The 26,567-nt window shown below is 40.5% G+C and overlaps 1 protein-coding gene across 1 annotated transcript; it reads left to right on the forward strand.

The window, feature by feature from the left end:
• Positions 1-22,762, forward strand: LOC138655828 (NADP-dependent alcohol dehydrogenase-like). The gene is made up of 9 exons (XM_069743624.1): positions 1-154; positions 2,409-2,510; positions 11,238-11,376; positions 13,077-13,164; positions 15,665-15,887; positions 17,644-17,904; positions 18,072-18,207; positions 20,680-20,815; positions 22,517-22,762. The coding sequence occupies exons 1-9, from the start codon at positions 137-139 to the stop codon at positions 22,539-22,541; spliced, it is 1,128 nt and encodes a 375-aa protein (XP_069599725.1). The 5' UTR covers positions 1-136; the 3' UTR covers positions 22,542-22,762.
• Positions 22,763-26,567: the final 3,805 nt, after the last annotated feature.

A 26,567-nucleotide genomic window follows, 5' to 3' on the forward strand; every position in this document is an offset into this window, starting at 1 on the left:
AGTTTATAAGCCTGTCTAGGACTCAGTGCTCGGGGCTGAGGAAAGAGCTCAGGGAGTGGCAAATACTCACACAGGACACGATAAACACAAGATACTTAAAGCTGAAACAGTGTTCAGAACTGTAACCGGCACCAACATGAGCACTGTAGGAAAGGTAATATACCATTACTATTACTACTCTGCTGTGCTGGCATGTTGCTTTTTTCTTAGTTAAAAGCCTTTCGGAAACAATGTTTTATTGTTTTTGTGTGTTACTTTTGCATTCTTTGTAGGAAAATATGTAGCGTTTGGGTTATTTCCTACATTTATGCAATGATTTAATGATGCTGATGTTTGAAACTTGGCAGATTTGTATCTTAGAAAAAAAATCTATAAAAAGTTTTGTGAATGCTATGCTTGCGTACAGTGAGCTGTTTATAAGTCTGAAAGGAAAAGTACTACCCCTGACGTAAGACATAACATTGTGCCAATAATGGAGTGTGTGCAGTTCCTTACAGAGGAACTAAACCTTTTACAGTTTTATATCTTTTTGGCATTTTATTTACAAACTGATCCATGAAGATCTGGGTCTTGTGACCCCTCCACCCCCTACTGATCATCCACCCCTCCCCTCCCCCAGACAGGTACGCAGCTAAGGTGCTCCAGTCTCATGAGCTGTGTACTTCTGAATGGGAAGGATTCAAGAAATTGGAGGGCCAAAACCTACTGAAAAGACCCCAAATCCCACCGATCTGCTTGCAATTAAAATGACACAAAGATATAAAACACAGCAAAAAAAAAAGGTTAAGTGACTCTTTAAGGTTGGAAAGATAATGAATTTTTGTGGCTATTTATTGACCCCAAAACAAGTATAAAGATGTAAAAATAAGCATATGTATAGGTCTAAAAACAAGTAAAACGTAATAACGAGTACTTCTACGTTTTTTTTTATATCTGCTTCTTTTATTGGCTTAAAAAAAACTGCACATGTGACATAAGCTTTATTATTTACTGCCTTTAAACGGTATTGAGGCCGGTATTATGCATATTGGTCCATCTGTCTTTTTGACAACTGTATGACATTCATATGTCCTGTGTTTTTAAATATTAACCATTATAGAAACATACAGGGCCAAATATATATTTTTCTGTTAATAATTGTGATTGATGATATACACACGGTGTCTTTATGGAATCCATTTTTTTTCCATGCACCCACTGAGTTTAATTGGCAAGTCTGATCCGAAAAATCGCAATGCTGCTTTTAAAAACCTTCCTCTGAACTAAATCAATCACCTGCAATGATATTAACCTCAAAAAGTGAAGAAAAAAGAAGATAAAGCGCACTCACCGGTGATAAACTCACAGATTTATTCGGACATAACTATAAGTGCTGCATTTTTACAACTTAAAAATGGCATAAGGGTCTAACTAATAACAGCAGTGCGGATGTATATTTTCTCTCTTTTTTGCATATTAATTAACCGCATGCACAGGTCTCTTCCATAGGCCGGGGTCACACTTGCAACTGCAATGCGAGAAACTTGCCTCAATATCCGGCACTGCCGCTGGTACTCGGAACCGGAATGCGCATCTGCATGTATTTCTATGCAGCGAAACGCTCCGGTCCAGACCGCCGGCGGCAGTATCGGATATTGAGGCAAGTTTCTCGCATTGCAGTTGCAAGTGTGACCCCGGCCATACTTTGGAAGAGTCTGGCTTATTCAAGGCTGTGTGTGTGAAAAATAAGTGTTTCATAGAGATTATCAGTACAGCAACCAATTTTTATGGAGAAATTTAAATTATTAACATAGTATCGTGAACTTGGTCTTGTAAATTTTTATTAACTGCTGATATATAAAAATGCATGGCATACAGATGACAATAGATATAAAAAAAAAATCATCGTTTTTTTTTTTTCCCTGAATGAAATTCAGATGATTTTTTAAATGCTCGTGTGAACTTAGTCAAATATCGATGTAAAATACTGAAAACAGAATGCCGTCTGAAAGTGGCCTAATGTGAATAAATACAAATAAGAGTTTTTTCCTCTATATCCACAATATATTTATAAATGCACTGTAATAAAGTGACCTATAACTGGACTTTACTTTTTTATTGTATATTTTATATTAAAAAAATGCTTACAAAAGTAATCAGAAACAGCAATAATATTAAGCTTTATAAAACTACACATCCAATTTTCTTGGATAGCAATGGCTGCTTGCTCAGAGTTGCAGCTGGTGAATACCATCTTATAAGTAGTTACAGCTGCATTTCTCTTTTAAATGTCCACAGGGCAAACTATTATGTAAGATTTCTGTGCTGACATGACTAGTCATAAATCCATGGGCGTTTTCCCATGTTCACAATAATCTTGTTAGATAATTATATGAAACCTTACCCAAAGCAATGGTTTTCTGTTTAAGGTCATTAAATGCAAGGCCGCTGTTGCCTGGGAACCATTCAAGCCCCTCAGCATTGAAGAGATTGAAGTAGCTCCACCAAAGGCTCATGAAGTCAGAATAAAGGTAAGATAACAGCAATCAAATATAATGGAACAGGTTTGACTTGCTGAGAAAATTATGTAATAAACATTATTTCACAAATGCTTTGACATGAATTTTTGCGCAAAGCAAGAATAAACCTGTCAGAACCGCAAGGGGCCCCATAAAAGAAAAAAAAAAGTGAGCACTAACTCGATGTTATTGATGAATTCTGGGAAAGAACAGCACCTTGTACATGTATATCTGAGCCTTGTGGCTGTTGGAGACCCTCAAGGTCAATGCTACATGCAGAAGCATGCTGGGGAGGTGAAGGAGGAGGAGCAGTGGATGTGGAAGGGGACATTGCCTTATCCCAGGCAGAAGATGACAAGGCTGACAGTCAGAATAAAGATGGTGACAAGATTGATGATGCTGCACATGATGAGCAGCAACTGTCACAGTGTGATGTTGAAAAAAAACAAACAGGTCCCACTGTCAGGCTGGCACGCATGGCAAGCTGTATGCTGAAGTGGCATATACGTTATGCCAGAAATGGTGAAATAGTTCCCAAATGAAATAACAAATCTGGCAAGGTGCTCCGAGGAGCACGCCACTGAAAAGAAGCGGCAAATTTACTTGGTGGCGTGGGCCTCTAAATGAATTTAGCACACCTTATTTCTGCACACTCCTCAATTACACTGGCATATGAAATACCAATCTTAAGGAATTGGGGCCTTCATTTTCTGTGAACCAGAGAGTCCTAATAATAGAGCTTTATCATGCTTACTAAATTAGCAGCTGAACAGCAATGGCTCATAAGCCATTTCTGCACAGGGACCTTCTACTTCACCTGAAATAAAGTACACTTCTCCAAAAGACCGCTTCTTTCAGGCTGCCGTCACACTATCAGTATTTGGTCAGTATTTTACATCAGTATTTGTAAGCCAAAACCAGGAGTGAAACAAATAGAGGGAAAGTATAATAGAAACATATGCACCATTTCTGTATTTATCACCCACTCCTGGTTTTGGCTGAGAAATACTGATGTAAAATACTGACTAAATATTGCTAGTGTGACGGCAGCCTCAGAAGACCACCATTTATCCAGACCAGATTAATTTTCAGTTCTATCATAAATTATACATCCAGGATGATCCTGGCCAGCTTTTTTTAACAGACCAAAACACTCAATCTCCCCCTAAAAAAAAAAAAAATCACTTTTCATTGCAATTTGAGTGGCTGTCTCAAAATGGTTTTTCTGTATCTCATTTTTCACATATAACCAGTCTCTCACAGGGCTTCCTTTCATTGTATGTCTTCATTGTTTTACTTTGTGTGAAAAAAGACCCTCTGGCTGGTTTCACACACAGTGGTTTTAGGAAAAACTTCACTCCATTGTTCAAGGCATATTTGAGGCTGAAATTACAAATGCTGTTATTGAAATTTAGATGCCATAATTGAAAAGCACAAAAGAAAAACTACCACAAAAATTCACCTTGTAATTCAGTCTAACTGGATTTTCATAATTTTTTCTTGGGCGTCTCAATGTTACATTAACCCCTTGCCCTTGGAGACAATTTTACTTTTGTACCTTTTTTTATCTTCTTGTAAAAGAAACAAGTTCATTTTTCAGTCAATATAGCCACAATGGGCATGCATTTTGCAAATTTTTTTGCACACCAATCTGATGTTTTTCTTGATACCATTTTGGTGCAGATACAATCTTTTGATCGTCTGTTATTGCATTTTATTGCAATGCTGCAGCGACCAAAAAAAACATAATTCTGGTGCTTTGATTTCTTTTTTTTTTTCTCGCTACACCATTTACCGAATGGATTAATTCTTTTTATATATTGATCGGGTAATTCTGAACATGGCGATACCAAATATGCGTATAGTTGGTTTTTTTTTTGTTTAAATTTTGAATGGGGGATGATTTGAACTAATATATTTACCTCAATCGTTTCCGCAGGAGACTAGAAGCTGCGATCATCTGACCGCTTGAGCTACATAGAGCAGGGCTGCAGCCCTGTCCATGCAGTAGAAATGCTCACTTGCTATGAGTGCCAACCACTGGACGGCGCTCATAGCTTTCTGGGTATAACAACCACAGGGGTCTCCTGCAAGCCTTTGGTTGTCATGCCAACCCATCGGTGAGCCGAGGTCATGTGACACGGTCGCCCATGGGCGGGGTTAATGACATGCTTCCTGCGTGTGCATGTTAAATGCCGCTGTCAGAGTTTAACAGAGGCATTTAACATGTTAATAGTGGCATGTGGATCATGATTCCATCTGCGGCTGTTAGGAGCATATGACAGCTGATCAGATCAGTTGTCATGTGCCGGAAAAGGTGCAGGCTCATTCCCAGAGCCCACACCAAACAGGGGGAGCGTCCAATGTCGGATATATCCATCACTGAACTTTAAGGGTTAAAACTTTTTTCTTACACTGCAATATGATATGGCAGTCATCATAAATCTGTCTAGTGTTTTATTTTACACTAGATGGTGGCCCGATTCTAACGCATTGGATATTCTAGAATATGCATGCCCACGTAGTATATTGCACAGCCCACGTAGTATATTGCACAGCCCACGTAGTATATTGCCCAGCCACGTAGTATATTGCCCAGCCACGTAGTATGTTGCCCAGCCACGTAGTATGTTGCCCAGCCACGTAGTATGTTGCCCAGCCACGTAGTATGTTGCCCAGCCACGTAGTATGTTGCCCAGCCACGTAGTATGTTGCCCAGCCACGTAGTATGTTGCCCAGCCACGTAGTATGTTGCCCAGCCACGTAGTATGTTGCCCAGCCACGTAGTATGTTGCCCAGCCACGTAGTATGTTGCCCAGTCACGTAGTATGTTGCCCAGTCACGTAGTATGTTGCCCAGTCACGTAGTATGTTGCCCAGTCACGTAGTATGTTGCCCAGTCACGTAGTATGTTGCCCAGTCACGTAGTATGTTGCCCAGTCACGTAGTATGTTGCCCAGTCACGTAGTATGTTGCCCAGTCACGTAGTATGTTGCCCAGTCACGTAGTATGTTGCCCAGTCACGTAGTATGTTGCCCAGTCACGTAGTATGTTGCCCAGTCACGTAGTATGTTGCCCAGTCACGTAGTATGTTGCCCAGTCACGCAGTATGTTGCCCAGTTATGTAGTATACAGCACAGAGCCACGTAGCATATGGCACAGCGACGTAGTATACAGCACAGAGCCACGTAGTATATTGCCCAGCCACATATGTCACAGGTTAAAAAATAAAAAATAAACATATACTCGCCTTCCGAGGGAGCCCTTGTAGTCATGTTGCCTGTGTGCGGTGCACTCGGCAGCTTCCGGTCCCAGGGTTGGTAGCCCAGGACCCGTGATGATGTCGCGGTCACATGACCGTGACCTCATGGCAGGTCCTTCTTGCGCAGGCATGCAGGACCTGTGATGAGGTCGTGGTCACATGACCGTGATGTCATGGCAGGTCCTTGTCGCATACCATCCTTGCCACTGGAACCTGCCGCTTGCATGGAGCAGTTACCGGAGCGTCGCGAGGAGCGGGAGAGGCGGCGGAAGGTGAGTATATAATGATTTTTTAATTATTTTTAACATTTGATCCCACCGAAAGTGGGCGGTCATGTTACCGTAAGTATTCAATTTGCAAACTTCTGACCATATTCTGGCTAGACATGTCCAGCCTCACTTAAAGGGACTCTGTCACCTGAATTTGGCGGGACTGGTTTTGGGTCATATGGGCGAAGTTTTCGGGTGTTTGATTCACCCTTTCTTTACCCGCTGGCTGCATGTTGGCTGCAATATTGGATTGAAGTTCATTCTCTGTCCTCCATAGTACACGCCTGCGCAAAGCAATCTTGCCTTGTGCAGGCATGTACTACGGAGGACAGAGAATGAACTTCAATCCAATATTGCAGCCAGCATGCAGCCAGCGGGTAAAGAAAGGGTGAATCAAACACCCGAAAACTCCGCCCATATGACCCAAAACCAGTCCCGCCAAATTCAGGTGACAGGTTCCCTTTAATACATTTGCAATTTTCATATTTCCTGCTCGGCCTCTTTTAGTTCACTTGTATTGGATGAGGACAAGCAGTTGTAGTTGGAATGTGGATGGAAGTATGCAAATCACATACTTGTGGTCATGTGACCACCCATTCTAGCTAGTATAATAACAAAAGCTTGTGGGCCTCAATGCTATCATAGGTCCTTAATAGTATTAGTTCTGTCATATGTGTAAAGTGAACCTTTCAGACCCTCCTAGCTTCCAGGGATTGGGTGCGACTGAAGCCTGTCCACCCATTATAGTTAAGCCCCCAGGTAGGCCTGATGACAATTTGAAATGTTACATAGGTACGTGCTAAACCACATGAATAATTGTGCTATAGGCTAGATTGAAATTTGTGTTGGAGAATATATTATGAGCTTTCATCGCACATTTTATCATATGTACCAAATGCAAAACTATTATGGTAAAATAGAGGACACCATTATGGAAACCATAATGTCATAAAAAGGATCACTTCCGTTCATAATTTTTCTAATATGCAACCGAATGGACTTCATAATGCTCATGTGAACTCATCCTTATTTTTAAGCACCTTATAGCATGTCTGTATTTGCACATTTGCTGTACAACTCATCTCTTAATTAGAGATGACCATACAGATAGTTGTACATGCTCTTTGCACAAAACCCAACTGTGCACATGAGTCCTAACTTTGCCTTTACCCAAATCGTTCATCTTTGTATGCTGATATTTGCTCTACAATCCCTGCCCCAACAGGTTTGTTGGCAGTTGACTGAGAGATCTTCTAAAGGATGAGGTGTGTCGTCCATCTGCACATCTTTGACAGCCATAGTACAGTTATACAATCAGCAGTAAATATTGTGTTGGCAGAATGCTGAGGTGGAGGGAAGCTGATGCACACTGTTATTCTAGTGTTTGCACACAGCAGGGGTGAGGTAACCACCAAACTTACAGTACAATTTTCTTTAATAACTGATACTGAGCTCTTACACATTTTTGTTTGAGATGTTGTTTTTATGTATCAAGATAATTGGATATTATTTATCGTATTTGTTACTCCAATGGCTGAATTCTGTATGGGTGTCTCTTCACTTGAAAGAACTAGGTTCACACTGAGTATTTGGTGAGTTTTTGATGTTGCAGATTTTTTGCACTTATTTGCTAAATTAGGTTAGTTGCATTTTTCATTGCATTTTATTACGTGTGTTTTTATCACATTTTTGACACTGCAATTTTTGTCTCTTCTTGGTATGTCAAATTTAAAACCTAAGTTGCTATGTATTTGATATTTCCTGGTGCTTGGATCTGTCAACTTTATTGACGCCGTCATGTGCGGATTACATGCATTTTGATGAGTGTCTGCGGCGAAAATGTACTAAAAATTCACATGCGTTTCTTACCTGTGGATTATCTGCATCTAATGCAAATCTAAGGGAAAAATCCGCACATGATACCCAAGGTTCTTGTAAGAGAAATTGTGGTATGTTTTTCAAATCCACAACATGTCAGAGTAAAAAAAAAACTGAAACCAAAAAACCTAAAGAGATGACCTGGAATACAAATTGGTGTGCAAGCTGCATGTAGGCACATGTTCACACTGGCCACTAAACAGAAACCCAGGATAAAAACAAAATAAGCAAACACGCTGCAGTAAACAAATAACTATAGGGAATTAAAATAATATCGGGTGCTTAGTTAACATAATTTTTGACCCAAAAAAAAGTATAAAAATATAGATTGTGAGCACTCGTGGGCAGGGTCTTCTCGCTTTCCGTACTAGTCGTGACTTGTATTATTTAAGATTACTGTACTTGTTTTTTATTATGTCTACCCTCCTCACATGTAAAGCCCCATGGAATATATGGCACTATAATAATAAATAAATCATAATAACAGTATAGATTGTATAAGCCATTTCACCATGTATAGGTTTCTTCCTTCAGTTTTGTTTGTTTTTTGCACTCTGCAAATAAATGTATTGCCTCCCTTTCCTTTGAGCTGGACATTATATTCATGCCCTTATTCACATTACATCACTTGACAAATGGTAAGGTTTTAATACTAGAGGTTAGGACCATCCCAAATAGGGTCACCATGACGTAGTTGTATAACTTATACTTTTTTTAATCAAAATTATATCAACTTGGCACCCTATATATTATTTTCATGTACTATTACTATTAATTTACTGCACAGTATTTGCTTATTATGTTTTTTATCTTGGGTTGACTAATAAAAAAAGCACAGTGTGCATGAGATTTCTATAAATCCCATTCACTTGCCTGAAATCGTAAGATGCTATGATTGAAATCTCACCAAAAGCTCATCATGGGAACTTTAACCTAAGGGTCACAGAAGGCGCCACATAACCAAGATGATTCTATTTATGAATTATTTTTTCGTTAGTTACAAATGGTATTGTAGCTCAGAGATGTATACAAAATTTTGCAAATATGAAAAATGACATTGAATTCATGTTATAGTAATAGCTGTGACATTATTATTTATGGCATCTGAAAGAACTAGTACTGATTAGGGATGAGTGAGTATACTCGTTGCTCGAGATTTCCTGAGCACGCTCGGGAGGTCTCCAAGTATTTGTAAGTGCTCGGAGATTTAGTTTTTGTTGATGCAGCTGCATGATTTACAGCTGATAGCCAGCATACGTACATGTGGAGGTTGCCTGGTTGCTAGGGAATCCCCACATGTACTTATGCTGGCTAACAGATGTAAATCATTCAGCTGCAGCGATGAAAACTAAATCTCCAAGCACTAAAGAATACTCGGAGGACACCTGAGCATGCTCGGGAAATCTCGAGTAATGAGTATACTCGCTCATCACTAGTACTGATGCCATATTGCTGTAGGCCAATGATTCTTAAACTGTGAGGTGCCCCTAGCTTTTGATGAGGTGCAGCAGAAAAGATATTCTACACATTCCTTTGGATGGCTCCAGTAATTTTTAGTTTAGTGACAATTGACTTATTTTGAACTTTTTTTTTCTAGTGGATTCAGAAGACAAAAAGGGCAATTCAAAGATTTTCACCTCCGATGTTGAGGCCCAAGCAGATCTGTCTGGTGTGGTCCAGGCATTATCCTAGTTAGGCCAGAGTCACACTAGCGTACAATACTGACGAGTGCTATGCGAGAAAACATCACTTACCACTCTGACAAGTGTTTTCTTCATTTCTGCCCATTGAGCCATTAAATTGCTGTAGAAAAGCAGTGAGAAATGTAAAGCCATACGGATGTCATACAGATACATAGGTGCAAGAAAATCTCATCATCCCATTACACACGGATGACCATACAGAGAACATTTGTGCGACTCTGGCCTTAGTCTGAGGTTCCCACAGAAAAAACATTTCAGAAGTGCTCCTGTGACAGATCAACTATTGTAGAGGGGCCTCATGTGACATAACACATCAATGTAGGATCTGTGACCGTAGAACACAGAAGCATGGAGTCAAGGATGACAGGGTTGATTCTTTTTGGCACTATGTAACTTACAGATGTGTATCTGATATGCTTATGTGCCGCTTGAAAGCCCAAAAATTGCTGAGGGTTCCACTGATGAAACCCCACCGATCAAAAGCACGGAGGATCCTGTAACCCTTTTTTCAATAAAGTGGCATCCTCCTTGTTCCTGTTTATAGGATTTATGAAAATGATGGTGCGCTTGGCTATATCCAAGATAAAGTGACTTTAAAGCACACTCATTACTAATAATCACATAAGTTGGACCCTCAACAATTTCTGGCAATAAGCATTTAATGGTCAGTAACTCTGTAACTATTTAGATTTACTTCCTTTGCACTAATTTTGATAGTTTTAATGAAGTCATGAAATCATATCTATTTCACCCGATTAACTATATAGCATTTTAACTGTATTTAACTAGTTTGAGGGAGGATTTTTGCCTTTCTTGATCAACATGTTAGTCTATAGGTGGAACTCGATTGACTTGTCTACCTTCAGCCTTATGACTCTGAAACTAAATAAAGTTAGTATAAAATGTTGGTCTTGTTAATGTTAGCAGTGAACAGTACATGATGAAAAAGTGACCTTTATGTTGTTACACCTAAGCTACTCAATAATCTATTTAACAGGGTACAGGTAAATCTTTATTTTCAGTGTCAACCATTAAAATTTAGAAGTCAATAAGTTAATAATTCAAAACTAGCCCACAATCCATAAGGCATACTCAATTGTAAAATGTAACCTTTAAACCACTTTGTATTGTAATGTACTTCTAAATAATTTTCAAGCATTACAAGGAGATTGGGAGTTTATTCTACTTCTACAGTTCAGGCTATGTGGTAAGCTTTTAGGCTCCCTCTAGTAGTGGCTGAAGGAACCAGAATGTCATCATTGGGAGATCTCTAATCTTTGTAAAGATTCAGAAACCAATAAGCACATAATTGTGACCAATCTGAGGTTGAAGTGGTTGTCTCATGAAAGCAATCAATGTTCATATATCCCATGGGCAAGCATGGTATTCTTTGGCATTTGCCTAGTGTCGGGAACCAGATCAGCAGCAATCAGCTAATTTCCGGAGGGGTTCCAAGTCAAAAGGGCTTGTCTCATGATGGATGAAAATTATTCAATGTAAACTGATACAAATAAGTCTGGTATAAGAAAGTTGGTTGTCCAGCAAACATCTGAGAGACAATTCTGATTTCACCTACTCAGAAACCTGTAAAAATGCTAAATATTTTGTATATTTCTCACTTTACGCAGATTATTTCTTCTGGAATTTGCGGATCTGATAAGAGCGCACTTAATCAAATAATACAAACAAATTTTCCAGTGATTTTGGGTCATGAAGCCATTGGAGTGGTTGAGAGCATAGGTGAGGGAGTCACCAACGTTAAACCAGGTGAGTCAAAAGCAATCAAGTGTTTTATGAAGGATTTATGCATATGTAAGTGCAAAAAGCTCATTAAAGAGGTCATCTGGTAACCAGATATTGATGACTCGGGTCACTCGACTTTTTCTCTCATCCGAGAAATTTGGTTTGATTATGGTGGACAGAGTGTCTCTGATGTGGAGGATAAAAAAATAAATAAAAATTCTCCATTCAGTGAATGTGGAACTCCAGTTGGATTACATTCGAGTGCCATCCATTTTTTTTCATGGACCCCTAGTCTTAAATAGTCGACTGCTTTATGATTATCAAAGGCGAGTCGTGCTTGCTGCAATTCCTTTTTTTCCTCAGACCATGTAGAACTGTAATATGTGCACTGCCTCATTGAATAACATAAGGGCGAGTGCTATCAATCAAAACCATAGATAGCACTTGTTGGATTTTTATGGTCATCTGTATGATCCCTTAGGCCTCCCAATGATCAGCTGGTAAATGGCTAAATGAAAACACCTTACAATAGCTACACTCCACTATCAGAACACAGGAGGGTATTTTGAAGAAAGTTGCTGATGTTATGGGTTATAATAGTGATCATAATAATACATTTATATTGTAAGACAATAGCTCAAGCTATTACAAACAGTTAGCGAAGTTAGCAGGTACAAATATATTAACAACACTCAAATCTTTGCTGGAATAGAAAAAAGTTTCCATAGGTTCATATATACTGGATAAAGGGTTGATGAAATCTGCAGCACAAGAGCAATCACCAAGAATAAAACAAGGAAAACTAGTGTTTGTCAGAAAACTCTCAGTAGACATCTTCAAGATTCAAAGGCATGGGCTCACAACAACGGGTTCAAAGTTACAGGTCCAGAAATAGAATTCAGATCTGGAGCAGAATACAGTTGCAGACCTGAGGATTAGACACCATTTTTAAGGGACCAAAAAATACAGGCGTAGTCTAGGACTCGGGGTGCAGGGTCAGCCACCACACCGTTATCTTTTTGTTGCGAACAGTCTTCTGCTCCTATTTGCAGGACAATTACACAATTGACCGATGATTAATGGATGAGGCTGCAACTGTTTACCACAATTATTAGGCTGGTTATTGGACAACTAACAGTAAGCGTTTGACATGTACGCCTCCAATTCCAACACATGGAACACACACACACCTCAGTACGGTCACGGCTAGCTCCAAGATTCAACTCAGGATGTGTTTCCTGGGGACAAGTACACTTCTCCACTCCCCCATCTCTAATGAATATCAGTTTGTGAAGATCTATTCTTTCCTCAGTATTGTATAGTTTTTATGTTCACCATTGTAGGCAAAGGTTATGGATTATTAAGTTATAGTTAAGTTGGTTATAAAGATTATTATTATAGATTATTATTTATTCACTCATTTAGCAAGTACAGCAGCATCAGTCTCAGCCTGTCCAACATTTTCTCAAATGGCTGTTGACAAAGGCTTTAGATGAACTGCAATACATCCTATAGTACATCAGTGAATAAATAAGCAAAGTATCTAATCCAGCCTAATCACGGGGCTAAGGGTGGCCGGAATTTATTGAGCAGACTGATAGTGAAAATGGGATCATTTATGCTAAATAACATAAAGCAACCTGAAAGCAGATCAAAATCATTGCAACACTTTTTAAAACCATTAATCACTATTATACTAAAACTGTCTTCTACTTTCTTCATAGGTGACAAAGTCATCCCACTGTTTGTCCCACAGTGTGGATCATGCAGAGCTTGCGATGGCCCACACAGTAACATCTGCAAAAAATTTGAGTAAGTAAAGTGTTTATACAGCTATCAACTGACATTAACCTACTGAAAAGTAATTTAATATTACTTTAATATATACTATTTCCTGTTTTCATCCAGATCAAGTAATTTCAGAAACACATACTGTAATTCAAAAAAACTATCCTGTAGCTGTGGCCCTAAATTGAGGGGAAAAAATATGAATAAAATTTACTGTTTGTTTACCGTGTACTAAAGGAAAGGCACTATAATTAAATGTACTGGAGAAATAGTTCTAAGTTCCAATATTTCAACCACAAATGCAAAAATAAGATCTTTTATGTTCAATACAACCAGTTGATGGTAAGCCTTCTTCTTTCTTATAAGGAACCTGATATCTGATACATGCTGCCCAATGTGTGCAGCAAGTATCAGACACTGACTGTAGTGTGAACATAGCCATATGGGTTTTGTCTGAAATTCCGTGTCGTTTCAGAGAATAACTTACTTTTATTAGCCGCCGGGTATGAGCTGTGTGGCAGACTAGTCAGACAGGCGGGTCCAAGGCCGGTTCTCCCTGGCTGCCCCCTGTGACTGACAGGTCTCAGCCAGTGCCTGATGCATGCTGCTCAAAGATTGGGCAGCATGTATCAGGTTGACTTTAAATAAATAAAACAAAAGATTCAAATAGTTACCTCTAATGAACCATGACGTGCAAATAGTCCATTGTCTTATGTGTTCACAAGTCACAAAAGTGGAACCACCGATTATGCGACTTGGATCCATTGTGACAAAAGGAAACCTGTCAGCTGTGCAATACATGGGGAATGTGTAGAGCAAAAGAGGCTAAGCACACGGATGTATGTGTGTTTGTGGGTTTTTTTTATAAATACAGCTCTAGCAAAAATTAAGAGTCCACTGCAAAATGTTCAGTTTGTCTGATTTTTCTCTTTATAGGTATATTTTTGAGTAAATTGTTCTTTTGTTCTATAAACTTCTGACAACATGTCTCCGAATTTCCAGGCAAATTCTGTATTTTTTTTTTCTGAAAAAGAAAAATGGTCAAAATTAAAAAAAAAAAAAAAAGCCCCAGTGCTTTTAGACCTCAAATAATGCAAAGAAAACAAGTTCATAATCATTTAGAAACAACAATACTATTTAAGCAGTTCTTCTTTGTTTGATGGCTTGTGACTATCCATTATCCTCTTGATTACACTCCAGAGGTTTTCAATGGGGTTCAGGTCTGGAGATTGGGCTGCCCATGACAGGGTTTTGATGTGATGGTCCGTTAATTTTTGCCAGAGCTGTGTATACCATAAGCATTGAGAAAGACTACATATATAGAGATATGGGAAAAAATTCAGTGTAACTTATTCATGGCAATATCTTCTCATTCTCGGCTTAATAGTGAAGGGGGTGGTCCTAATCATTGATTGACAGTCTCCCATGTGTAAACGTACATATAAAAATGGCTGTCAATCAATGAATTAGGACTTCCCAGTGGGCCCCTAGCATAGATTTTAATAAGCAAAATATTGAATATATTCCAATAAATATATAACATATAAGCTGCCTAGCTACTGCCGCTCTATACCATGCTGCCTGCATATAAGATGCCATTTCCTGGATTCATCATTTGCCTGTTTTTTTTATTTATTTATTTTCCAAGTCACTTTTCTTTTCCCTTTTTTTTTTTTTTTTTTTTTTTTTATTGCTGCTTTTTTTTGCCACAAATTCACTTGCACATAATTCTTGAATTTTGCACAAATTTAAAGTTATTTTTTTCCTATTTTTGACTCGTTTTGTTAGTGATTACTGAAAAAAAAAAAGTTGCACGTTTTCCTAACTGGGGCAAAAATGTCACCAAAATAACTGGTTTACATAAAATCATTCAGACGAGAACTGCAGTATATTTGCGCCACATTTTGAAACTTTTTTAAAAAGTCGCATTTGATGAATCAGTAAAAATCTGAAAAAAGCAAAATAAACTTTTAGATAAGGCAAAAATAGTTTGAATTTGTTTCAAATCAAAAAGTCAATAAAAGAGAGGTATTCATGCCAAAACACTGGTGAAAATGCACTGATGAATTGAGCATGTATGAAGTTTGTTTTAGAAATACTATCCTATTTTAAAGGAAAACTATCTGTTTAAGGTGGTGATTCATAACAAACAAAAAAAATGATGCCGTGAATATGGAATCATTATTATTTTACAACTGCAAAATTTTTTGCATGATTTTTGAAGTTGCATCTAATTTTTAAATTTTAGAACTGTATTAGTTATGAAGCTAATAAAGTTTATTTCATTGTACAATTTCTATATTATTTCTGTTCTATATTTAGAAATTCAATGCGTTTCATTACTTCTATCTGCAAGTAGAGTCCTTAGAATTTGTGATTAATTAAAAAAAGTATAATTGGAAATGTAAAAAAAATTGCATCTTTCATTGTTTATTATACAATCTTTTTTGCTAAAAATAATTATAACAGTTAAATAATTACTTTGATAATTATTAGCTATTTTTTCTAATTTTCATACTAAAAGGTTTGCATTTGGAGCTCAATCAGGACTGATGGCTGACGGTACAAGCAGATTTACCTGTAAAGGAAAAGCGATTTATCAGTACGCAAGCACAAGCACATTTACTGAATACACTGTGGTGTCTGACATTTGTGTTGCCAAAGTGGATGCCCGTGCCCCTGTTGAAGTTTGTCTTATAGGCTGTGGATTTGCAACTGGATATGGTGCAGCTGTCAACACTGCTAAGGTAAGGTTAGAATTTTCATGTAAAATTCTTAGTTCATAAAATACTTTAGAATGCTGCATTCAAAGACCCTGAGGTGTTCGCAATTCTAGCAGGGATAAGTGACTGAGAAAAACGTTAAGGATATCTGTCATCAAGTTTTTGCTGCCCTATCTGAGAGCAGCATGATATAAGGGCAGAGACCCCAATTCTAACGAGGTATTACTGCTTGCTGCAGTTTTGATAAAATCCCTGTTTCTCTGCTGTCGATTTAGCAGTTCTCTAAATGCTGAGCCTTGTATAACCCCGCCCACACCAATGATTGGCAGCTTTCTGTATGCACTGTGTAGAGGCAGAAAGATGACACTCAGTGATAGTGTAAGGGTATATAGAGCTCATGAATATGGAGAACTACATGAAAGCAGGTGTATTCGTATTCTTCCACCAACCAACAAAATGTAACCTATTAATTTACACATGGTCCGAACTGACAGGGACCACTGTGCTGGGTCACTCAGTAGACATGGAAATGTTGACTACCTTACCATAATTTGGCTAGTTGTGCACTCACCTAGTGCGGCTACTGAGTATTTACCTGGAAAACTAGAACAATTATGAGAAAGGCAGGGGTGGCTCATTGGTGATGCAGCACAGCAGTCTACAAACTCAACAAAACGACTCTAAACCCACTAGGTAGAACCCAGTTATTGAAATATATGCTGTCAAGTTCACTTCAAGTGCCATGTGAGTGCAATGAGCCGCTCCTCCGAAAACCTCTGTTTACTTTTAATGCTGTAGTCTACTTAAGTTAATAGTGGTTCAACAAGCTGAGTCTGATGGGTACTGATGCATTCAAGTGTCTGTATCTGCCTGAGTTTGGCACAAAACTAAGTATACGTGCTCGCTCCAACCATAATCCTCAAGGTGGGCCTGAGCTCAGGACTTGCCGACCTGGTCGCTGTGTCATTGCAGAGATGAGCCCTCCTGGACGACGGCTGTTTGACCAAGGGATGATGAGTTAGTAACCAGTGTCGCACCACAGATGACTTGCTAGAGGGCCCTACAGTTGCATCACGGATGGTGCTTGACAGAAACCTCACACGTCCTCCTCCCTCCAGCTCTCTCCTCGCTCTCCTAAGATGGCCGCTGAATCAACCCCCTTCCTGTCAGGCACTTCCTCCCAATTGCTTGCACTGCCCCCTGGCATGGGGCTCTGTCTGGTTCTGGCCAAATGGCAGTTCAGCAGAGCAGAGTTCATTTAACATAACACCAGTCTGTCACCAAAATAGTGGTTCCTATTTCTCCTCACAGAACTGGTTAACTGTCTGAATAAAAATCTTACACAAGCCATTTTAAGATACAGAGTCATTAAGCAGTTACAGGGGAAACAGTGGCCTCCTGTGGCTGGTGATTGGCACTGCAGGCAATAATATTCTCAATGTTAATATATACATTGCTAACAAAATAAAACAGCATCTGCAGATTACATGCAAACGGTTAATGGTAGGTAACGGTCAGCGGCATATTCCTCCTCACCTCACATCTACAGCAATCAGCCAACGGATTGAGACATCGCCTGAATCAGTGTCTCTGTCTCTACATTATTCTGCTCTCAGATTAGTTGTCAAAAACTGGTGACAGATTCCTTTTTAATTCACTCAGATAGTAGCGAGAAATTGAAAGTGAAATATGCACAAGGCAAAGTTATTCTTTCTAGTCCTTCATAAATATATATTTGTAATACATGTTTAAATTAATCAGCTAATTTTTCCCTTCTCAGGTGACCAAGGGATCTAGCTGTGCTGTTTTTGGCTTGGGAGGAGTTGGGTTTTCTGCAATTGCAGGATGCAAGGATGCAGGCGCTACACGAATCATTGGTGTAGGTTCACATAAGGAGAAGTATCCAAAAGCCCTACAACTGGGAGCCACTGAGTGCCTAAATCCAAAGGATTACGATAAACCCATTCATGAGGTCATTAATGAGCTGACTAATGGAGGAGTGGATTTTGCCATTGAATGTGCAGGACGCACTGAAACCATGGTAAGAGGAAAATAACATTTTGTGATGAGGAAAAATTGTGGAATATTTCTAATTCCTGCTCCTTTCCTATACATTAATGCAACATATGAACATTTCTATAAGATCAAATCTATTCTTCCTATTACCACCTTACAGATATACTAACATAGTCTACAATTTCTTATTAGCTGACTGCTCTCCAGAGTACTTACTGCGGAAATGGCGTGGCTGTTGTGTTGGGGGTGGCATCTCCCAAGGACACACTAAGTTTGCATCCAGGTTTACTTGTCACAGGGCGTTCCTTGAAAGGATCTATATTTGGAGGTATGATGTTTGAAAATGTAAAAACACCAAATCATGCTAAAACACTTCATGATAACTAGAACATGACATTTTTATTAGAATCCCATACCCCATTTCATGTAATACCAAAAGATGCCAAATGAACATGGCCAGGGGCTTCCCAGCCTGTAGGAGAGATTGCACATTTCACAGAAAGATTTGTGTCAAATGACTTAAAGGGGTTGTTCACTTTCAAGAAAGTAGGCTCCAATTTGTGTAATGAATACCTAAAATAACAGCGCTCACTTCCCCTGGTTGCTCCAGTACTTTGTGTTTTGGCTGCTCAGGTCCTAGTGTTTTGTTTAAGCCAGCATAGGGTAACAACACTAAGTTACACATTGCCAAAGGCAAATATCCCTGACTAAAGACCTAAAAATAATTGTACTTTATTAAGCTGGAATTGCTTGCCTGAGGAGGTGGTGATGGCGAACTCAGTCGAGGGGTTCAAGAGAGGCCTGGATGTCTTCCTGGAGCAGAACAATATTGTATCATACAATTAGGTTCTGTAGAAGGACGTAGATCTGGGGATTTATTATGATGGAATATAGGCTGAACTGGATGGACAAATTTTTTCGGCCTTACTAACTATGTTACTATGTTACTATGTAAGCTAATCAAGGAAAACGTAAAAACTCGCATTAGACGGTGTGGTATAGGGGACACCAATACATCAATGGTTAATTGTGAATTGAGCTCACGTCCTAAAGATACTCTTTGACCCATTAATCTATTCAATAGAAGGCATATGGATTCAGGTGCGGCCGCTATCTATATACCATATTCATCGCCATATCAACCTACACTGCCCAATGTAAAATAGCCTCAATCCCCTGATGATGCCAGTCACTCTGGCGAAACATGTCGGGGAGGCTTAGGGCAATTTATTCTGACGGAATATAGGCTGAACTGGATGGACAAATGTCTTTTTTCGGTCTTGCTAACTATGTTATATTACTAAAATGAGTCTTAAGTTTGGATTCACACATTAGTGTTTTGCAGTCCAAGTGCACAATGCACAAACTAGCTGCGAACTTGTCAGCCTTATAGACAAATTTCAGACTGCGGATTTCAGTCAGGAGACCCACAACCGTTGTGTGCATCACTGTCAGTACTCAGACTACAAAGCACATATGTGTGAATCCTGCTTTAGGTGAGTCAGCACTTCAACCATCTAACTTGTAGATGGAATAATTATCAATATAGACCATATTATTATTAGATTAATTCAGTAGGAATATTGACACTTTGGCCCCGTTCCAATCACTCTCTTGGTTTAAGTCACAGCCATAAAATCGAACTCCTTTTTTACCTTGGCGTGCTTCCTTTAATTAAAAAAAAGGTGACAAACGTCGCAGTGATGAAATAAGGTAGAATAATTTAGTATTTTAACAGTCCTAGTCTTACAGGTCCAGAAATACTATTAATATGCACTAAACAAGTATTTTAATGGGGAAAAAGTTCTTCATAGTGTTTTTTTCATATATATTTTTAAATATATAATTGCAGGTTTCTTTAAATTATTTCAAAGCCATCATAGGGTATCTTCACACTAGGGAACCTGACAGCTGATATATTAGATCTCTGTGGACCATTGTGGCCTACTGGGGCTTTGCTTTATTGAAAGCCCAAATTATGCCAAAAGGGTTGTTTTGAAATATATTTTTGGACCAAGAGTGTTTGTACACAGGTTCCTATATGGTATTATAATGCCCCCTCCTCTTGTCGAATCATCTAGATGCCAAAATCACTATTGACCAAAGCATCTGAGGGGTTAAATAGCTAGGATCAGAGTAAGGCCGGGGTCATACTATCACAGAATATGGACGAGTGCTATGCGAGAAAACATGGCATAGCACTCGGACCAGGGTTAATCTATGGGGCAGCTCCCATCACCAATTTTTGCTTCTCAGGCGTATTCTGCGTGCGAGTGAAATTGCAGCATGCTGTGATTGTACAGGTATATGGCCGAGTCTCGCCAAGGCAAGTCTATGGGTGCGAGAAAAAAATTGGACACCACACGGAGCATCAGTGAAGCTTGCGAGAAATATGCAACCATTTTCCTCATTTCAGCCTATTGAGCCATAAAATCCAAAGCAGTGAGAAAAGCCATACACATGTCATACGGATACATAAGTGCGAGAAAATTGCATCATTGCATTGCAAACGCCTTACACACGGATCACCATACGGAGAACACTTTTGCGACTCTCAGCAGGGAGACTCGCACCAATTTTCCATACGTTTAGTGTGACTCCGGCATAAGATGTCACATTTGGCTTTTGTTATTCTAGTTGTATGCACTATAATAAGCATTTGCATGGAATTTAATGCATATGTAAGTGAGCCATCAAATACAGAAAAGAACACAATTCATATATTGGATTAAATGGAATACTTAACTGTAAATAATTAATTATTACAGAAAACATAAATAAAAACTCTCTTTTTGCCTAGGCTACAAGGGTTCTGATATCCCAAAACTGGTTTCAGACTATATGAACAAAAAGTACAATCTGGAACATTTGGTTAGCAAGAAGCTAACTCTGGACAAAATCAATGAAGCATTTGAACTGCTAAGCAGTGGGGCAGGGTAAGTCCACAGAAAGATACATGTATATGGGCATTTTTGATGCAGCATGTAAGACTAAAGGTACCGTCACACTAGACGATATCGCTAGCGATTCGTGACGTTGCAGCGTCCTGGCTAGCGATATCGTCCAGTGTGACAGGCAGCAGCGATCAGGCCCCTGCTGTGATATCGCTGGTCGGGGAAGAAAGTCCAGAACTTTGTTTCGTCGCTGGACTCCCCGCAGACATCGCTGAATCGGCGTGTGTGACACCGATTCAGCGATGTCTTCGCTGGTAACCAGGGTAAACATCGGGTAACTAAGCGCAGGGCCGCGCTTAGTAACCCGATGTTTACCCTGGTTACCATCGTTAAAGTAAAAAAACAAACACTACATACTTACCTACCGCTGTCTGTCCTCAAGCACTGTGCTCTGCTTCTCTGGTCTGGCTGTGAGCGCCGGGCAGCCGGAAAGCAGAGCGGTGACGTCACCGCTCTGCTTTCCGGCCGCTGTACTCACAGCCAGACCAGAGAAGCAGAGCGCCGAGAACAGACAGCGGTAGGTAAGTATGTAGTGTTTGTTTTTTTACTTTAACGATGGTAACCAGGGTAAACATCGGGTTACTAAGCGCGGCCCTGCGCTTAGTAACCCGATGTTTACCCTGGTTACCGGCATCGTTGGTCGCTGGAGAGCTGTCTGTGTGACAGCTCTCCGGCGACCAAACAGCGACGCTGCAGCGATCCGGATCCTTGTCGGTATCGCTGCAGCGTCGCTTAGTGTGACGGTACCTTAATATGTGGTTAGCACTTTGGAGTCTACATGAATATCAATAATATGACAAGGAATGGTTACGAAGGTGTGACAAAGTATATAAATGGATAGTGTTGTGCCCTCACCACGTACCCATGCCTCTATTATAAAAATAGAGAAAGGTTGGGAATAAAAGCCTCGAGTAAAGTATTGCCACCCCATGTCATACGAGAACAGGCTATACCGTATATGTCAGGACTGGAGCCTTTACCGCTACATATACAGTACTGTAACATTTCGATAGGTCTCCATTCATTAGTGTTTTTTTGGCCTCCATCTGACAGCTATCTGTCTGCACATACTGTTAGACTTTCTTCTACAGTAAAACAAACCGGGGCACTGCCACGAAACATATACCGTGTGATATACTTTTTTTTTTTTTTTTGTGCAATAATTTTATTATGGTTGACGAATGTATAGGCATCCTTCCTGACTGTGGCCACTGTCGGGCACTTGTCTCCTGAGCATATGTGGCCAAAGGTGGGGATATGTGCAGTGTGCATCTAGTCCAAGTTAAGTTACTCAAGTAGCTTTGCTCTTCCCACTTGCCCTGGTGCGGTGGCAAGTGCGGTAATATTTGTGGGGTTGATGTCAGCTATTTTATGGTGGCTGACATCAAGCCCAAATATTAGTAATGGAGAAGAGTCTATAAGATGCCCCCATTGCTAACCACATAATTAATAAAAGAAAAAAAAAGAGCCAGAATAAAATATTTTAATTGAAATAATGACACAGACGACTTTATTTAAAATAAAAAAGCACAGTTATACTCCTCTTTATGCCTAATCCATTGAATCCCATGTAAAAACATGATGCCTCTGTGTTATGATTTTATTTGTGAACCCCTAGGAACTATACAGATTAATGGTTAAGCTGTAAAATTGATAAGTATTTTCCCATCTTTCTTGTTTCAGAGTTCGGAGTATTATGATATTCTAATCAGACTACAAGCAAAAATATGGAAGTAGACCATGGAGCTGTCCTTGCAGAAATGCACTTTCCAGCTTCTGATTAATCATATCATATATACATACATTCCCCTATCTGATTGTATGATGTTTTTTGTACACGGTGATAGAATGCACTTTTTAAGAAATTTGGCATTTGCTTTGGTTCAGCTTCTATACTAATGAAATAGGTAATACAATAAAGTGTGATGCAAAAAAAAAATGTTGATTTGTCTTCTATCATGTCTGGAAAGAAAAAATGCTATATTTTGCTTCTGAGGGCTCGCATAGTGCCCAATTCAGCTTGAGAAATAAAATTGCAGCATATTATGAGTGGCTTCAGAACCAGAACTCAGATCACAGGCACCCATTCAAGTCTATGGGTGCATGTTAAACATCGTACTGCAGTCAGATGTCATCCAAGTGCAATCAGACAAATGAGGAGATGGAGAAATTAAGTTTATGGTCATCTCTACACCTATGCTGTGATTTTCTCATGCAAGAGAATTGGATAACACTCAGCAGATATTCGGATCAAACTCTGACAGATGAGACACATGAGAGAATCATCCCTCCTGTGACCCTGGCCTGAGAAATGCTGGTGATGAATATACAAGTGCTCAGCCAGTTTCTGATACCTCTCCAAGAGAAATGGTTAAAAAGAAAATATTTAGCCTCCAGTCCTTACACTTACTCCTGTCCACCAGTCCTGTGCATTTGTAGGGGGTATGATATAATATGTTTATACCTTTGCCCTTCTATCTCGTCCCGGTGCCGTATGTTACTAGTGCTTGTGTATAGGCTAACATATGGCGGTATTGCTACACGGTCTAGTGCATTACCACTGTTATATAATGGTACTGCTACACAATCAGGTTTATTACAGTGTCTTGCTCACACACACACACACACACACACACACACACACACACACACACAGCTAAAAAAAAATAAAGGGGACAGTTTAAAACAGAATATACTGTGACTCCAAGTAAATCAAACTTCTGTGAAATCAAACTGTCCACTTAAGAGGCAACACTGTTTGACAATCAATTTCACATGCTGTTGTGCAAATGGAATAGACAACAGCTGGAAATTATTGGCAATTATCAAGACACCCTCAATAAAGGAGTGGTTCTGCAGGTGGGGACCACAGACCACATCTCACTACCAATGCTTTCTGGCTGATGTTTTGGTCACTTTTGAATGTTGGTTGTGCATTCACACTCGTGGTAGCATGAAGCGGACTCTACAACTCACACAAGTGGCTCAGGTAGTGCAGCTCATCCAGGAAGGCACATCAATGCGAGCTGTGGTAAGAAGGTTTGCTGTGTCTGTCAGCGTAGTGTCCAGAGGCTGGAGGTGCTATTAGGAGACAGGCCAGTAAACCTGCAAATGAAATATACAAGTGACCGACAGCACTCACTCATTCGGGCGCTCGTTCCATATCCAGGGAACCATGCTTATGCTATATGGCTGAATAAAGATTTTCTTGGACCAATACACCCGGTGGAGCGCTGTTCCTCTGTGCAGATTTAGGCCAGTAAACCTGGAGACGTGGAGGGCGCCGTAGGAGGGCAACAAAACTGCCAGAGCCCTGCAAAATGACCTCCACCAGGCCACAAATGTGCATGTGTCTGCACAAACGGTTAGAAACTGACTCCATGAGGATGGTCTGAGTCCTCGACGTCCACAGATGGGGGTTGTGCTCACAGCCCAACGCCGTGCAAGACACTTGGCATTTGCCACAGAACACCAGGATTGGCAAATTCACCACTGGCACCCTGTGTTCTTCACAGATGAAAGCAGGTTCACACTGAGCACATGTGACAGACGTGACAGAGTCTGGAGACGCCGTGGAGAGTGATCTGCTGCCTGCAACATCCTTCAGCATGACCGGTTTGGCAGTGGGTCAGTAATGGTGTGGGGTGGCATTTCTTTGGAGGGCCGCACAGCCCTCCATGTGCCCTCCATGACTGCCATTAGGTACCGAGATGAGATCCTCAGACCCCTTGTGAGACGATATGCTGGTGCGGTTAGCCCCGAGTTCCTCCTTATGCAGGACAATGCCAGACCTCATGTGGCTGGAGTGTGTCAGCAGTTCCTGCAAGATGAAGGCATTGAATCTATGGACTGGCCCGCCCATTCCCCAGACCTGAATCTGATTGAACACATCTGGGACATCATGTCTCGCACCATCCTCCAACATCATGTTGCACCACAGGCTGTTCAGGAGTTGGTGCATGCTTTAGTCCAGGAGATCCCTCAGGAGACCATCCACCGCCTCATCATGAGCATGCCCAGGCATTGTAGAGAGGTCATACTGGCACGTGGGGGCCACACACACTACTGAGCATCATTTCCTTGTCTTGAGGCATTTCCACTGAAGTTGGATCAGCCATCATTTTACACTTTGCTTTTGAGCATCATTCAAAATCCAGAGCTCTGTGAGATGTTAGTTGTGATTAACATTGTTCATTTTTAGGTTTTATTGTTCTCAACACATTCCACTAAAGATTTACAACTGGAATATTTCATGCAGTGATATCTAGGATGTGGGATTTTAGTGTTCCCTTTATTTTTTTTCAGGTTCTTCTTGAAGGTTTCTATGGTAGGCGAGAGTCTGATGTGTTGTGGTAGAGGGTTCCAGAGTGGTGTTGTGGTAGAGAGTTCCAGAGTATAGGGGAAGCACGGGAGAAGTCTTGGATGCGGTTGTGGGAAGAAGAGATGAGAGGGGTGTAGAGAAGGAGATCTTGAGAGGATCGGAGGTTGCGTGTAGGTAAGTACCGGGAGACCATCTCACAGATGTATGGAGGAGACAGGTTGTGGATGGCTCTGTATGTCATTGTAAGGGTTTTGAACTGGCGTCTCTGAGCGATAGGAAGCCAGTGAAGGGTTTGGCATAGGGGAGAGGCTGGGGAATAGCGGGGAGACAGGTAGATTAGCTGGGCAGCAGAGTGTAGGATGAATTGGAGTGGTGCCAGGAGGCCAGAGAGTAGGAGGTTGAAGTAGTCAAGGCGGGAGATAAGGGCATGCACTAGTGCTTTTGTGGTGTTGCAGTCAAGGAATGGACGGATCCGGGAAATATTTTTGAGTTTGAGGCGGCAGGAGGAGGCAAGGGCTTGGATATGTAGCTTGAAAGAGAAGGCAGAGTCGAGGATCACCCAGAGGCACCGGGCATGTGGGACTGGGGAAAGTGAGCAGCCATTGACATTGATGGATAGGTCTGGTGGAGGGGTGGAGTAAGATGGGGGAAAGATGATGAATTCTGTTTTGTAAATGTTCAGTTTTAGAAAACGAGCAGAAAAGAAGGCAGAGATAGCAGACACAGTGTGGGATATTGGTAAGTAAGAAGGTGAGGTCAGGTCCGGATAGGTAGATCTGCGTGTCATCGAGGTAGAGATGATACTGCATACCGTGGGATTCTATGAGCTGTCCCAGGCCGAAGGTGTAGATGGAGAAGAGTAGGGGTCCTAGAACAGAGCCTTGAGGAACACCGACAGTGAGGATTTGGTGTGGGGGAGGAAGACACTGAATGTTCGGTCTGTCAGATATGACGAGATCCAGGATAGGGCCAAGTCTGTGATTCCAAGAGATGAGAGGATCTGTAGCAAAAGGGAGTGGTCCACAGTGTCAAAGGCAGAAGACAGGTCCAGGAGAAGGACAGAATGGTGTTGCTTGCTCTTGGTAGCTAGTAGGTCATTGGTGACTTTAGTTAGGCAGTTTCAGTTGAGTGATGGGGTCGGAAGCCAGATTGAAACTGGTCAAAGAGGGAGCAGGAGGAGAGGTGGGAGGACAGTTCAAGATGGACATGTTGTTCCAGTAATTTTGAGGCATAAGGGAGAAGAGATATCGGGCGATAGATAAACACAGATGATGGGTCGAGGGAGGGCTTTTTGAGGATGTGTGTGAACTTATGTTTGAAGGATGAGGGGAAGACACCTGTTGTGAGTGAGAGGTTGAAGAGGTGTGTTAGGGTTGGGATGAAGACCGTGGCAAGGTTAGGGATGTAGTGGGA

This window comes from Ranitomeya imitator, chromosome 1 (assembly GCF_032444005.1).
Source record: "Ranitomeya imitator isolate aRanImi1 chromosome 1, aRanImi1.pri, whole genome shotgun sequence".
NCBI lineage: Eukaryota > Metazoa > Chordata > Amphibia > Anura > Dendrobatidae > Ranitomeya > Ranitomeya imitator.

Excerpts from the sequence above, each read along its gene's own strand:
- LOC138655828 (XM_069743624.1), top strand. Across the intron at positions 17,905-18,071 it reads CAGGACGCACTGAAACCATG|CTGACTGCTCTCCAGAGTAC; the intron begins GTAAGAGGAAAA and ends ATTTCTTATTAG. Across the intron at positions 18,208-20,679 it reads GAAAGGATCTATATTTGGAG|GCTACAAGGGTTCTGATATC; the intron begins GTATGATGTTTG and ends CTTTTTGCCTAG.